This window comes from Drosophila takahashii, chromosome 2R, assembly GCF_030179915.1.
Source record: "Drosophila takahashii strain IR98-3 E-12201 chromosome 2R, DtakHiC1v2, whole genome shotgun sequence".
NCBI classification, from domain to species: domain Eukaryota; kingdom Metazoa; phylum Arthropoda; class Insecta; order Diptera; family Drosophilidae; genus Drosophila; species Drosophila takahashii.
Genome location: NC_091679.1, coordinates 38,496,043 through 38,511,610, shown reverse-complemented (window position 1 = coordinate 38,511,610; position 15,568 = coordinate 38,496,043). Strand labels below are relative to the sequence as shown.

At 44.6% G+C, this 15,568-nt stretch overlaps 2 protein-coding genes across 5 annotated transcripts in view; one reads left to right on the top strand and one right to left on the bottom strand.

Annotated features, from left to right (window-relative positions):
• The window catches only part of shn (schnurri), a 48,775-nt gene extending 35,942 nt beyond the window's left edge, over window positions 1-12,833 (top strand). For all 3 annotated transcript variants that reach the window (XM_017143718.3, XM_070213852.1, XM_070213853.1), the window contains 6 exons: window positions 3,216-4,735; window positions 5,244-5,990; window positions 6,059-6,166; window positions 6,228-9,241; window positions 9,417-9,643; window positions 9,707-12,833. In XM_017143718.3, coding sequence (XP_016999207.3) covers window positions 3,216-4,735; window positions 5,244-5,990; window positions 6,059-6,166; window positions 6,228-9,241; window positions 9,417-9,643; window positions 9,707-11,688 — 7,598 coding nt within the window. In that variant the 3' untranslated portion in view covers window positions 11,689-12,833. The remainder of the gene's footprint in view (window positions 1-3,215; window positions 4,736-5,243; window positions 5,991-6,058; window positions 6,167-6,227; window positions 9,242-9,416; window positions 9,644-9,706) is intronic.
• LOC108058784 (phospholipid scramblase 3) lies at window positions 12,817-14,743 on the bottom strand. 2 transcript variants are annotated; one of them, XM_044393143.2, is made up of 5 exons: window positions 14,590-14,743; window positions 13,625-13,795; window positions 13,175-13,566; window positions 12,944-13,087; window positions 12,817-12,884 (listed from the first exon to the last, which is right to left on the bottom strand). In XM_044393143.2, the coding sequence occupies exons 1-5, from the start codon at window positions 14,672-14,674 to the stop codon at window positions 12,855-12,857; spliced, it is 822 nt and encodes a 273-aa protein (XP_044249078.1). In that variant the 5' UTR covers window positions 14,675-14,743; the 3' UTR covers window positions 12,817-12,854. The 2 variants fall into 2 exon arrangements, with proteins under 2 accessions (XP_044249078.1, XP_070069955.1); XM_070213854.1 differs by lacking the exon at window positions 14,590-14,743 and adding an exon at window positions 14,301-14,316.
• Window positions 14,744-15,568: the final 825 nt, after the last annotated feature.

The window sequence follows — 15,568 nt, the reverse complement described above, 5'->3', positions numbered from 1 at the left end:
ATGACGTCGTCGTTACGGGGGAATGGATGACTGAGGGAATGACCGAATGGCAGAGTGACAGACTGACAGACTGACAGACTGACCGTCAGACAGATGTGTGGACTTTGTGGCGCCGTTGCCGCACCTCCTTGTTTTTTCATTTCATTATTTCTCTGTGCTTGTGTAGATGTTTATAAAATATTCTCTTTTCGTTTTATTTAATTTTTAAACTCAGTCACTCCGTCAATCGCGAAATGCACTTGTGACGTAGGCGATAGCGTGCGCTCAATATGTGCGACGATTTATCAACCGACAAACGGGCTTCTCTACACAAAAATAACAAATATTAAAATAATATCTGGAAAAAAAAATTGTTTCTCACTACTAAACAAATTGTGTAATAGATTTGTAGTATTAATTGATTGGGGTCAAATAAATATTTTCCAGATTTATTTTTGGAAGATAATTTTTGTTTATATTTTTTAAAAACAATCTTTACCCCTTTCCTAATGAAAAACATTTTGTTTTAGTGTACCCTACCCTGTTTGATTATTTGCCACAGCGCCTTATTTTTTGCACTTTGCACGGGGGCAATTGTTTTTCGCCTGGCTCAATAAAAATGTGCATGCAAATGAAAATGCCAATGCAAATGCAGTTCCAGTTTGTATTTTTATATACCTACGTTCCCATGTGTTTCACGTTTACTTGGCGTTTTCACGCCTCGAAAATGCTTGCAAAACAGGCGTAATTAGAACCCCCAAATCGTTAAACAAAAATTCGTGATAACGAAAATGTCATATTCGTATTTACTTGACGGCTGTGGCAAATGGATTTTTCGTGGCTAACAATAATGGTGTAAAGTAAAAGATCTTTAAACGTCACTGTGCACTTTGCGCCTTTGTGTACTTTGGGTATCTTGGGAATATGAGTATTCTTGTTTTAATTGCTGGGGTTTTTATAAGCGCCTCCTCCTTCTGATTAGCTTATCTTCTTTATTAACGCTCGACTTTATTATATTGTTGTGACTCTTGATGGCTTTAGTTTCGCCAGTCTTTATAATTTAGTTTGGTTCGTGATTGTGTACAGTTGAACTTCAATAGCTTAGAATTTCGTAATTGAAAATGTTAAAAATTTATTTTTTAATTTTATTGATAATCTTTAAAGTTATTTTTGATCTATAAGCGTATGTTTTAAGTTAATATTAAAAATATGAATTGTTAATTTCAAAATATAGAACTTAGTCTGTATAATTCCCAAGATCAGAATATTTCTTAAAGGCAAAGATTTTTGTTATTGGACTTTGTACGGCTTACTTAGTCAAAATACTTGTTCTTCTTTTTCCGCTCTTGTTTTTATTAGAAACAAACAACGCATGCCTTATAATCGCTACAACACATACAATGTACATATTTCAATTGTGGCGCAGTTGGCGCCTTGTAATTGACCTACTCACTCGTTTTATTAATAAGTCGAGTACATACACATATTTACTACACGTGATTATGTAATTAGGATTTGGATCCCCGAGCAGCTAATCGCCAGCGAATGCCACTTAATTGCCCAACAAGTTGACAATCTGACAGCCATATACGAATACGAATCGGAATACGAATCCGAATATCGGATAACTGACGTCAACGCGTCTGCAGCCCAGCAAATTGCCAATCACTTGGGTTACAATGGGGGATCGCTTATCGGGGACTTTGTTTCTGACTCAGGCACACGATAGTCCCCACTGATAACTGATAATGAATCTGGCAAACACACGTACCGAAAATATATACCGTGAATATATGGAGCTTTGCATTATCAATGGAACTTTTGGGCAATTTTTTTTTTTTTCGTAGGTTTTTTTTTTTTTGCGGTCGCACGGCTTGAAAGCCTTATAGCCGCCGTGTGCTGATAACAAATTGAGTAAACATTGGGACGCGACGAGAGTCGCTGCGATCGCATAATGCCGTATAATGTGTATAATAATAACGCTGAATGCTAAACAGTCGCAGTCGAGTCAATTAACGCGACCCAACTCGGTTGCCAGTGAGTTTATATATGTGTTTTTTTTGGTCTGTGTGCGATTGTGATTTGAGAACTGCCCCGGCTTACTAATCGCCCGACGACCGAGTCATATAATATATGCAGACAGTGGGGCTCGTAAAAATAGCAGCAGTTGTCAGTGTTCATACAGTCTTATCAAAAGCAAATAAACAGTGTGACCAGTCCAAAGTTATCTTAAGTTATTTCGAAAATTTATGAAAAATGTTGTACTCCTTATACATTAAAGAGTATGCAAATTTTTTATAAAAACCCATTCCTTAATAGAATTGTTTAAATATAAAATACACTTTATAAACATTATCTTCATGGGTACTTGAACATTTTTAAGTTCTCTCGCTCTCTCTCTATCCTAATATTTGGCAACACTTTATAATCCCATTTTGTAATCTCCTGCCATCAGCTTTATAGTACTGATACGCACTGTTGTCACACATGTGTGCACGAGCTGTGATAAGGAAGCCCCCAACAACAACGAAACGAGTCGCCAGTGACACCAGTCATTACACTTCACTTGTCACTTTTCTTGGATTTTCGTATTTCGATTTTTGGTCGCCTGTCTGCCTGGCTTTTTTTCAGCAGGTGGGGCCCGAACCCTAAGCCATGTTGGGAATTCAAAATAGAAAGTTGATAAAAATGAAAGAAGGCAAAAATACACGGTTATTGTATTTTTGCCACTGTGCTTTATCGATGTTGACACGTTCGCACATAGTGGGAAATTGATTTTCAATATTGCACAGGAATTTGCCAATTTGTGAATCACCTGGTGGATTGATCGCAGCGGGGCGGAATTAACGTGCTCAGTATCTGGCATTCTCGGCTACGCGTTGATAAGATTGAGCCCCCAATTAGAGCTGATAATGGTGGCTGGAAATATAGCTGTTCTATGGGAAACCCAGGCGCGAACAGCAAGTGCACTTGAATTATTTAAAAGTCGTACGAGCCAAAGGGTCTATTAGCTGAAAATTAAATAATTAATTGCATTGGAAGCAAAGCCAAGTTCTTGGACAGTTGAAATGTTCTGGTCATTCGCATAGTTAGCCAGATTTTTACCAGTTTATCATTTAAAATATTTAAATGGGCTTATCATGGATGTATCAATTAGCATTGGCATTTAAATTAAATTATGCGGAATACATTGAATTAATTTTGGATTTCTTTTTTCTCTCTCGTTTCGCCTTTAGATGAGCCCGCTGCAAATACGTCACAGGGTAATAAATTCGATAATAATATGGAAAATGCAACAACCACAACGGCCAAGCATTACAAAACCGCAGGCAAACAGTACAAGACCAATAAAGTGAACAATACGCGACGTGCCACAGCAGCAGCAGCAGCAGCAGCGGCAGCAGCAGCAGCAACCACAACAGTAACAACAGCAGCAGCAGCAACATCAACCAAGAAGCAGACATATCGGGAAACTGCAACAGCAACCACAGTCACTAAGAGAACAAGCAACAAAGCCAACACAGCAGCAGCAACAGAAGCAACATTAAACGTTAAAGCAGCAGCAGCAACAGATGTTGCTGGTGGCAATAGCAATACAAACAGCAACAGCAACAGCAAACCCAGTACAAGCTCACGAGATAAACTAAGCGAGTTGCCGCTGCCCGCTGTTGACAACAACCACCACATCATCAGCAACAACAACAACAATAATACAAATAATAATAATAATAATAATAGCAACAACAACAACAACCACCACAGTGATAATAGTATTAGTGAGAATAATTATGAATTTAAGTGTAGAGATAAAGCAAGTCTAAGTGATAGCAAAATGACGCTACAACAGATGGCAGCGGTCAGCAGCAACCACCAGGAGCCAGTGGCTCCCAATGTGGCCAACACGATGAGCATTGTCAGCCAGCAGACCACCGTAAATGCCACCACGCCCACACCCGCCACCACCGATGAGGCTCCGCTGGGGGATTGGTCAAATATTTCACGCTATCTGCACAAGAAGTTTAAGCGTTTGGCCAGCACCACCGAAGTGGAGAGCGGGAATGCGACGAATGGAGGAGGAGGAGGTGCCCATCATCCAAGTGGCGATCGCACCACATCGCTGTCCTCAAACAGTTCGCTATCGCCACCACCACCGATGGTCACCAATGGTCACCAAAACCACCAACATCTGCTGACCCAACAGCAGCAACATCAACAGCCGCCGCCAGCAGCCACACATGAATTCAGTGCCAATTTTGTAAATAGCAATCATGTCAATGCCATTGGTCATGAGGAGAGTCTCGTTATCAGCAGCAATAGTGGCTACAAAGCGGCGGCCCGAACGCGAACGCCACTCAGTAATAGCAATACGAACAGTAATAGCAACTATGCGGCGAATGCCACACTCTTACCGGCAACATTTGCCCAGCATCAACAGGTGACTCAGCCAACAACGGGAAGTCCGGGCATAGCCAATCCCAATCCGGCAGGAGAAAAATCCGGACGATATGTGTGCACCTACTGCAATCTGATCTGTGCCAAGCCCTCGGTGCTGGAGAAGCACATTCGAGCGCACACCAACGAGCGACCCTATCCCTGCGACACCTGCGGCATTGCGTTCAAGACAAAGAGCAATCTGTACAAGCACTGCCGCTCGAGATCGCATGCGGCCAGGGCGCGAGGATTGGAGGTGCCAGCCGATGCGGATGATGGTTTGTCCGATCAGGATGCAGAGCTGAGCAACAGTAGTTCCGAGTTGGTAAGTCGAAATATTAGAATTCCCATTAGAGCGCTGCGTGAATGGATTCAATTAATTATTTTGAAGTTTTTCTTTCATATGAAAGAATTAATTAGAATTTTGAGTTTAACAAAATTGAATGAATGACTGGCATGAATTTCGAAATAATAAAATAATAAAAAATAATAAACGTCAATTTCTTTTGAAGAAGAAAGGCCCATAATTTTGCCTAAATTTTATTTACTAAGCAGTTAACATTGATTTGTTAAAAATGTTCCGCTTTTTGTTCTCAAAAGAAAGCACAAAAAAAATCTGGCAAATTCAAAAAATTCATCAAAATTATTCATTCAATCATTCAATTCGAGAAATTAGAAAAACATTCAATTTGTTTCACATAGAATTGAATTAAACAAATCAGAAATTTCATGGCATACTATGATAAAACAAAAATTGAATGATTCACGCAGGGCTCTAGTTAAAATATTAAGATTCCTTTGGAAACCTAGCTAATTCCTTGATTTTCTTACAGCCAAGTCGCGCTGGATCGCCCTACGATGAGCCCATGAATTCGCCAACACCCTCGCCTTCCACTTTGTCGGCGGCCAAGAGTGCCTACATTCAGCAGCCACCGCTACCGCAGCACATGCAGCAGTTACCGCTAGGTTCGCCGGCTGCCGGAACATTGCCACCCACGACGGCGGATAATCTGCACTCGGCGACTGCCCAGCATCGGTCGTCCATCGATTACAAGCCATATAAACCCAAGTTCCATAATGCCGCGCTGTATGTGCCACCCGGTGGCAGCAAAGAGCAACAGTTGCAGCTTCAGCAGCAGCAGCAGCAGCAGCAACATCAAATGGCCCAGCAGAAGCTATCGATTCAACTGCCTTTGGTGCAGCAGCCATCGCTGGCACATCCCACGCTTTCGCCCAGCACGCAGATGAAGATGAAGCACCACATTAACTCGCATCAAATGCAAATGCAGATGCAGCAGCAGCAGCAATCCTTGTTGGCTCAGCAATCGCTGTTGGCCGCCATGCCGGTGCCACCCGGTGGGGTTTATTACCTGGGACAGCCTTACTACAACCAGGATGCAGCGGCGGCCGCAATTCATCAGCATGCACTGGTCATTCAGCAGTTTCAACTGCAGCAGATACACTTGGCACAACAGCAGCAGCAGCAACAACAGCAGCAACAGCAGCAACAGCAGCAACATTCACCTTTGGTGAAGGCGCCACCTCCAATGCAACAACCTCCAAGTCTGCCGCCTCAACAGGTTGGTCAAAAACTCTTTTCCTTAATGAGAATATTGTTTGTAAATTGTAAATTCTTTATTACTCACAGCTGGTGCGAACGAATAGTCAGGTTTCCAGTGCAGCCACAGCGCCCGCCACTCCCACGCCCCCCGCCAATCTCAGCAGTTTTGCCAGCTCCAGCGGCGGCATGCAAGTAGTAAGTGTTTTTATTGCTTTCCTATCAGTGCAATGCTAATATTGACTTTATCTCTACGCAGAATGTGGCCAAAGTACAGGAGCACATTTCCAAGTTGATCTCTCAGAACGAAGCTATTGTGGAGAACAAGGAGATATTGCTGCAGAAGAAGTATCCCAAGCAGCTGAGTCGTTCGCGCAGCTTCAACAATGCCAACAGCAACAATGCAACGGCGGCATTGCATGCAAACAACAGTCACAACATCAATGCACAGATGCCAGAGCGCGAGACCAAAGTGAATTTGGCACAGGCCATCGTCCAAAAGCAGCAGCAGCAACAGCAGCAGCAGCAACTTCAGCAGCAGCAACAACAGCAGCAGCAGCAGCTTATCCAACAGCAGCAGCTGGAGCAGCAGAACTACTATACGTACATGCAACAGCAGCAGGAGAACCAACAGCAGCAGCAGCCGCTGGAACCTCCAAATGGAGTGGTTAAGAGGAATACCTATAAGCCTGCTCCAACGATGACGACTCCCGTGAAGCAGCAACAACAACTGCCACCCCCGCCCTCCCCGCTGCCCATGCAAACGATGATATATCGCCAGGATCCCGCAACACCAGTGGCTAAAAACGAGCAACCGGCGACGGCAGTGCATGCGATGCCTTTAAATCTGTCAGCGAAACCGAAGACAACCTTGGTTACAGTGCCCGTAAGCTCGTTGCCCACCAGTTCTGCGGCACAGACTCCTGCGACTCCAGCGAGCAGCTCCAAAGCGGCACCACCTCCTGCCCAGGTGAACAACTCGATCATCAAGAATCTGTTGCTAAATGCTCGCGGTTTGGCGGTGCCAATTGGCGAGGGCGATGATGCTGTTTACTCCTGTCCCATTTGCGCCAACGAATTCCGCAGTGCGGACGAACTGAAGCTGCACAACAGCACCTACTGCCAGGATGCGAGCTCCAGTGCGCCCATGAGTCCGGCCTCTTCGCCCTTCCGCTCCAATTCGATCTCATTAAGTCTGCCGGAGCTAAAGAGCCACATGGCCAACTCGAAGAATCCATTATCTCTGGCCAAATTGGCCTTTTCGCAGTTGAATACAAAGAGGAGTAATTTGATATTGAGTCGCCTGAGTGCAGCACAAACGCCAGCGAGGACTTCTACGGTAACAGCTCCTACTGCAAGTGCTCCGGCCTCTTCTCCAGCTCCATCAACTGCTCCTGCTCCTGCTCCTCCTCCTCAGATTGAAGCCCTGCGCTTTGTAGATGCACCACTGCCATCCCCCGGCCCCCTTTTGGGTAAAACACCGCTGGTGGACTATGCCCAGCAGAATGCACCGCGCAAGTCGCAGGATTCGGTGGTTATAACCAAAATGCACGAGGATCGGCAGTTTGCAATGCGTGATCTTGAAGCTCAGCCCGCCAAGCGAGTGAGGACTAGCGACTCCTCCTCTCAGCAAACGACAAGCTTCAACTTTTCGTTCAACAACCAAAATAACACTAATAATGTACCCGAGTTGCAAGCCACCAAAGAGGAGCGCTTGCGTCGATTCACCTCCTCGGGCGGCAGCATGATTCCGATTTCGGAGTGCCCCGATTTGGACAACAGTCCCAAGATGATTCGTACGCCTCTCCTCTCCGGCGGAAGCTTTCAGGACGTTTCGATCAAGGTCAGCGAATCGGGATCAACGAGCAAGGAGCGTAAGCTGATGGCCCTGGTCAGCAGCAGTGGACTGCTGGGCGTTAGTTCAGCTCCGCAGCACTTTCAGTTTCCACCCATCAACTCGATAACTGCCTTCAATCCGCTAACGCTGCCACCAATGAGCGGTGGGGATAAGAGCACACCTGTCACACCGATTCCTCATGTGCCCGGAATGCCGGGACCTGGTAGCTTAACGCCACAAATGCCACTGCTTCCGCCGCCACCGCAACAGCTTCAGTTGCCCATTCCCTCGGGCCGCGGACGCAGTCCTAACCGGAAGCAACCCAGTCCACTTCTCCTGGGCGGCGCAGCAGCTGGCGAACTAAAGGCTCTATCGCCATTCGGTGGAGTTCAAAATGTGCCCAGCGAATTCAGCCGCCAACCACCTACGCCTGCCCAACGGCAAGCTCTGCAATGGAACAGCAAGGAGACGCCGAAGAAGGCGCCTTTTAACTTTCTGCGCATGGCTGATAATGTGAAGACCACGGAAGCCGAAGTGCGTCACTTCAATCTGGAAAATGTGATGAAACAACAGACGGAGTTGCCTCTAACACCACTGCATGTGGAGACTCCAAATGGAAGTAACACCGAGGAAACCAATCCCAGTTCCTCATCCGCGGCCAAATCAAAGTTCCTGCGACCCACTAGCTTGCCATTGAAACCGGGAACCTTTACGCCCAAACGCCATCACGGCATTACACCTACGGCCAATACATTGCCGCTGATCTCGCCGGAGACGCCCAGGCCGTCCAAATCCTGTGTGCAACTGTATCTCAATGGACACGCCTACACTTATTTGGGTCTCAAATGCAGCACAAAGATGTTTTACTGTACGGTGAACTGCCCGCAGCCGTCGTATGTCGCCGGAATGCACAAACTATCAATGTACAGCGTGTGGCAGGTGTGCGAGGAGAACCAACCGCATCCACTGGGATTCAAACTGAAGCAGGTGATGGCTTTGTACGATTCTCGGCAAAGGATGCTGGGAAATGGAAGCTCAGCCGCGATGGCTGGCTCTGGAAAACTAAGCTACAATCTCGTGGCTTCGCAGCAAACAATTTGCTCCACTTCCACGTCGACCAGCAGCAGCAGTGCCTTTTATCAAGGAGCCATCAAGGCCGCACCAATTGTCCAGGTTGGCGCCCTCAGCGAGGCGAATGTGGCGGCCAAGGCGAACGAGGAGGCGCAGGCCAAGAAGCTGGAGACAAGTCCCTCTGGACAGCCCCTGGTGGGTGGCTACGAGTCTCACGAGGATTACACGTATATCCGCGGACGAGGAAGGGGTAGATACGTTTGCTCCGAATGCGGCATTCGGTGCAAGAAGCCCTCGATGCTTAAGAAGCATATTCGCACCCACACGGATGTGAGGCCATTCACCTGCAGCCACTGCAATTTCAGGTTAGTAAAAGTATTTATATATTTATTTATATAAAACGCGTCTGAGGTGTCGAATTAGATACATTTTTATTTTTTATTTAAAGTTAGATTTTGAATTTAATTTGGGCTTTTTCAAAAATTAGTAAAAGTAAAAACCAATATTTGAAAGTATACTAACCTCTCTATTCTTTTACAGCTTCAAAACCAAGGGCAATCTGACCAAGCACATGCAATCAAAGACCCACTTCAAAAAGTGCATCGAATTGGGCATCAATCCGGGACCAATGCCCCCTGATAGCGAGTTCCTGGACGTGGACATGGACTTTGATCAGCAATCATCCACTTCAGCGGGCGGTCGCACGTCTTCCATGGCTGGAGAATCTGATTCCGATGACTATAGTGACAATGAATCGGAAAGTAGTGGTAAGAGAAACTCATATTCATTCTGATGAGCTATTTTACTTATTCATTTTAACCTTTTTGCAGACACGGATGAATCCAAGTCCCGATTGAAAGAGCACGAGGCAGCGAGAGGCCTGCTATCGCTATCGATGACGCCGCCCATTCCGCCGAGCGTGTCGCCCTATCCACAGCTGCACGATACACCTCTGCCGGCAGCAAGTCCTGCCAACAGTATTGGCTCTTCGGGTTCGCAGCCCAAGAGATTGGTCTGCTCGTTTACATCGCCCAAACCACCGTTCGATTACCAAAAGCAGGAACAGTATTACTCGAATCCCGAGGAGTCCAAGCCTAAACGCAGTGGCGCCAGTGAGGAGAGTGCCCCCATGGATCTAACCAAACCACGCGGATCCATGTCCGCCATCTCTCCGTCGCCAATTCCTCCGCCCGGCCAGGATCTACCCAAATCGCAGGCCCAGCAGATGCACGATGTGATCTTCGGCGTCTCCGGCAACGAAAGTGGCTTCATGAAGACTTTAATTTCGGTGTCGGACAAGGTGCGCATATCCGCCGAAATGGAGGAGCAGGCCAAGCACGAGGCGGAGGGTGAGGATGTTCAGCTGCAGACCTACATCAAGGAGCATGCTCTGCACCAGGCCAAGATAAAGCAGAGTCAGTTCAGCCGCAGCTATCTAATCAACACTTTGTACTCGGCGGCGTCTCCTGTAATGAGTAGCAGCAGTAGCACTCTATTAACCACTAATAGTCGGCCCGTCATGAGCATTAGTGAGGTTCCTAGCATCGAAGTCCACGAAGTGAAGACTCCCGAAGCCGTTGAGCTGCCAACTATTTCTGCTCCAGTTATACCAACGCCAATTCCAGCAAAGATTGCCCAGGAAGTAGAAGAGGAGAGCGAAACACTTCCTGAACAGGAGAAGCCCAAGGTTGTGGAACCGCATAATGCCAATCTGCCCGCTGCAGTGCAGCAACCGGATGCCAATGATTTCAGTGGAGTACTTGGTAATCCGCCAGCAGCACCAACGACAACATCATCTGTTCCCGCTGCAGTAACCACATCAACCGCTACCTCTGTGGCATCTTCACCCAGCTCAGCTCAGCCCACCCAGCGCACCGTGATTGTGGGCGAAGATGGCTTCAAGAACTCCACGCCTAGCAGCAAGAGCAGCGATATTCAGCATGTATCCTACGGCAGGGGAGTGCCACCGGCTCCGATTGCAGGCGATGCCCGTCCCACCTGCACCATTTGCGCCAAGACGTTCCAGCGGCAACATCAACTCACCCTGCACATGAACATTCACTACATGGAGCGCAAATTCAAGTGCGAGCCATGCAGCATATCCTTCCGCACGCAGGGACATCTGCAGAAGCACGAGCGATCGGAGGCGCACAAGAACAAGGTTATGATGACATCGACATTCGGGGTTCCCACAACCTCCAATCCACGCCCCTTCGAGTGCACCGACTGCAAGATCGCCTTTCGCATCCACGGGCATTTGGCCAAGCATTTGCGCTCCAAGACGCACGTGCAGAAGCTGGAATGCCTGCAGAAGCTGCCATTTGGAACCTATGCCGAAATCGAACGTGCCGGGATTAGTCTCACTGAAATCGATACAAGCGACTGCGAAAATTCGCTAATATCATTAAAGCTGCTGGCCCAGAAGCTGCTGGAGAAGGATCCAAGCAAACTGAGCAGTTATACCACACCCTCGGGAATGATGCAGCTGGCCCAGGATACCACAGGTCCTGTCTCGCAGGATAGTGCTTCAGAGGATGGCTTTAGTGCTGCCATTGCTTCGGCCATAGCTTCGCTGGACAACGACAGTGCTGGCAACACACCGAAGCGTGCCAGCTCCATGTCCGAGGATGAAACGGTGGCCAATGGCTTGAACCACAGCCTGAAGCGTCGTTTGCCTGGCAGTTTTAGCAGCACCGGCGAGGAGAGCGACAATCCTGCGGAGAGCAGTGGCGAGAAGAGGGCTCGTTCTGGCCAGGAGCTGCCTGTTCCCGTCGCCGTTCCCGTGGCTGCTTCGGCAGCGGCCAGCAACTGACAGTACATGTACATGCTGCAGCCCAGCTGAGGCTATCAATATCCCGTCAGTATGCCGTCTACAATTCCAACAGCGAGGGACGCCATGACCAAACAACCACCTCCAACGAGCGCATATCAAATGTCTAAGCATATCGCATTTGGGCACACACACAACTTACTCTAGAGCTAGCCTATAAGACCCACCTCTCTTCAGTGATTATGGACCTAATCGCAAATCGTAATCAAACGATAGGAGAGCCAGATAAGCGAGTCAGCTATTCCACAGTAAACACTCTAGGGGAACTGCCCGAAAAGAAGAAGGCAGTCACCCAGTCACCTTGCAGATTGTTTCGATCTGTCTCTTAAGTATTTAGTTTAAGGAATTGTCATCAGCTAGCCCTAGTAATAAGCTAACCAACAAGCACACGTATAAATCGATCTATATATATTGTATACATTTAACCATAATTTGTTTTCGAAATGCATAAATGCAAAACTCCTGAAGTGCTGTGAGTCTATCTACAAATGTAAAGAGAGCCGAGAGCGAGAAAAGTGTGTTATTTATAAGGCCTAGCCCAAAACAATGAATCCAAATCGAACCAGAACACCCACACTCTGAGTATATTGGTTTTCCATGTCCAAATCCAAATTAAATCATTTGAAAATCACGTAGTTCTTCCTTATTTCAAATTGTTATCACTTCAAGTTACGAAGGGCAACTGAAAAGAAATTATGTATACCCCTAGTTTTGTTTTCATTTTTAAAACGACGAGACCACGAGACTCTTTTAATTGTTTGTTTTAATTTTGTATTTGGCAGAATAGAAACGAAACGATGAAGAATAGGAAACTGTAAATAATCAATATGTTGTCATATATGCATTAAGCGGTAGGTTAGTCAAACAAACTACACAAAGTTGATAGAGATAAATGAAAATTATTGTACAAACTGCTATGGCAAGGGCTGCAGCAACGTATATTATACACATAGATATATACCTATATATATTTGAATGTATGTATGTGGTTAAACAACAAGTAAATGAAGTGATCTATTACATTATTGTAAAATATATCAAAAAACTGAGAAAAAAACAACACAAACAAACAAAAAATCTTATACAAAAAAATGACAAAAAATAAAGAAATCAATGTGAATATACAAGGTTTATTGAAGTTGTTATGGCTAGAAGCGGGTTTGGAAGTACAGATATTCCTGGAAGATATATAAATAAGCTTTACTTTCGTATATTTTATTTTTTGGGAGCTAATTACCAATAGAAAGGCGGATCCCAGAATCAAAGCACGCTCTTTGGCCGTTAGCTTTGGATCACTAAAGTAAATATTTGTGGTGTACTGCGACTTGCTGGCCAGCCATTTGTGGTCTATGGAAGCCCTCATATTGCCGCCAGAATGGATCTGTAGATAAAAATATTATTTTTGATTTACAGATATTAAAAATATGATCTACTCCATATGTTCACATGCTTGATATCTTATACCAACCTTAAAATAGCATTCTCTGGGCAGGCAGAAGCAGCAGAATCCTGAGTTAGCAGGACCCTCTACACAAAATATGGGCTGACCGGTGCTTTCATCCTCGATAAAGAATTCTGGCTGCATGAAAGTGGGTGACTGCACCACTCTTCCCAACACATTACCAGGTGGTATCCAGATCTCAAGGCTTTTTGGCTGGCAACAGAGTGATCCCAGAGCTAGTTTCTTTCGGAAGACTAGAGCTTCCTGATGGGTTTTATCCAGCAGGTGCATCTGAAAGGGTCGTCCGGCTCCCCAAACGAGTCGATTTTTCTCTGTAGAACTCTCACTGGCCGCAAAAATGGCATCATTCAAGGGAGACCGCACCACATAACGATTCTCCGAGGAGACTGCTGTAAGAGCTGCAGGATAAAGAAATATTATAGCTGTAACAATTTGGAATATACTTAGGAGATATACCCTCATTGAGCTCAAATGTCTGTTCAATGTGCACCGATGGCAGATCCGCTAGGCAATCGTATCCGGAAAGGGGAATGAAGGTCCGGCTTCCCGTAACCGTAGCAATGGGCAGAGGGATACGGGGAGTCTCTGGACGAGGCTGTGATGTAATGCTGATATGGGAGTCGTAAACTGAAATAAAATAAAGAAACGGTTCATAAAAAAGTGGATGATGTATATTCGACTTCTGTTAAAATTTAAATCAAGTTATTAATACTAATATTACTGAAAGTTTAAATATTAACGATTAAACCTTTTTTAATTATATTTAGTACGATTTTACTATATTTTAGTCTTTACTGATCTCTTTGCACCTTTTTATCAATCTTTCCTATATAGGATATTATTTCCTTTATAGTTTTAAAAACTTATCTTAGGTTTTTACCTATACAAAATGTTTATGTACTTTAGAATTACTTTTGAATAAAATAGGTTATTGAACCTTTTTAAACAGATAACTGTTATCATTTGTTTTTTTCCATATTGGTTATGATATTAAAATGGCTCGATTTTTATTCCAAACCGTTTATATTGGAATATGAAAATAAGTGATTTATATTTTCAAATTTCGTTCAAATTGGGGGGACTCCAGAAAACTAAGGATAGTTTTCTTAAATAACCATTAATATTTTATTACGTTTCTTGGAATACAGATAAGTTCTTGGGTTTGGTGTTGTTAATAGTATGATCGGTCGGTTCGATTGTCCCAAACAAAGGCACTTGAGGAGGCCGAGACCACAACAAAACGCTAGATAAGATATAGCCAACTTGTAGTCGCATATTTGCTTCGAACTGTGACACACTCGCTGCCAATAATAATTAATCCGGTGCACCTCTTATCAGTTGGTAACAGGGCAGTTACCATTGTCCGAGGGTGATTCACACAGTGTTTTTATTTGATTTTCAGAACTATTTCGCTAATTTACCTCTTGGTTCTGAGGGACTTGGCTGCTGGGCCACGCGAATCTCACTATCATATTGCAAAGTCCGCACCGCGTCGTTCTGCAACATTTTCCTTGAACTTTTCAAACTTATTTGACAGAGCGGTCTAAATAAAACGGATAACGGTGGTAAGTGAGACAGTCGTTCAAGGAAAATTAGGTACTTTATTAGAGTGTGCCTTCTGGTCACACTTTCGTAAATTTAAATTTAGTATCATAAACAAGAGTTATGAGTAGAAATAACTAAATTTTTATAATGTAAAAATTAAGTTTTATTTGCTTTACAAATTTTGTATTTCTTTGAGCCAATGTGTCTCAAATTTTGAAGTTGTATTTTTAATAAGTTAACATTAACATAGCATTTAACATTTTAAGCTTTAATTTATTCAAAAAACTTTAAAAACTTAATAAAAGTTTTAAAACTAGAGTTGGCGCACATTCTGTAACGTATTTTCAGTGCTTACGATAGATACTAAAAATAATTTGGGAAAAACGCACTATCGCATTTAGGTCATACTAAGTCTGACGGTTTATTTTGTTGGCTGCAAAACAAAAATAAAAGTTATATTTAACGAAAAAAGTAAAAATTTATCTTGTGAATACTTAAAATTATAGTCTGCCACCGTGTTCTTGGATCGAAGTTTGCTAAATGACGTGGAGACGAGCAGCAGGTGAGCGATGAAAATTGAATTAGTGCTGGCATTTTGGCCGACTTTTTGTTGTTGTGGAATTTTTGGGCCACTTTTCGGGTTGTTTTCCAAACGGTTTTTTAAAGGGGTAGGAAAATAACGGGTAGTGCGCATGCGCGGGAGCGGCGTAAACAAATGCCAATGGTTCTTGAAAGGGGGTTTTGGCCTCTGGAGCGCGAATAACGACAGTGTTCTCTGGGCCATTGGCGGAATCAGCGGAATCTATAGAAAAATCGGGCGATAAGCGGCGCGGACCCAAGTGCAATAATCAATAA

What these genes read in the sequence shown, in the direction of transcription:
- LOC108058784 (XM_044393143.2), bottom strand. Translation starts at nt 14,674, where the DNA reads ATGTTGCAGAACGACGCGGTGCGGACTTTGCAATATGATAGTGAGATT. An exon ending in CCAGAGAATGCTATTTTAAG is followed by an intron (nt 13,088 to 13,174) that starts GTTGGTATAAGA and finishes TTTTATCTACAG; the next exon opens with ATCCATTCTGGCGGCAATAT. An exon ending in TGGGATCCGCCTTTCTATTG is followed by an intron (nt 12,885 to 12,943) that starts GTAATTAGCTCC and finishes TATATCTTCCAG; the next exon opens with GAATATCTGTACTTCCAAAC.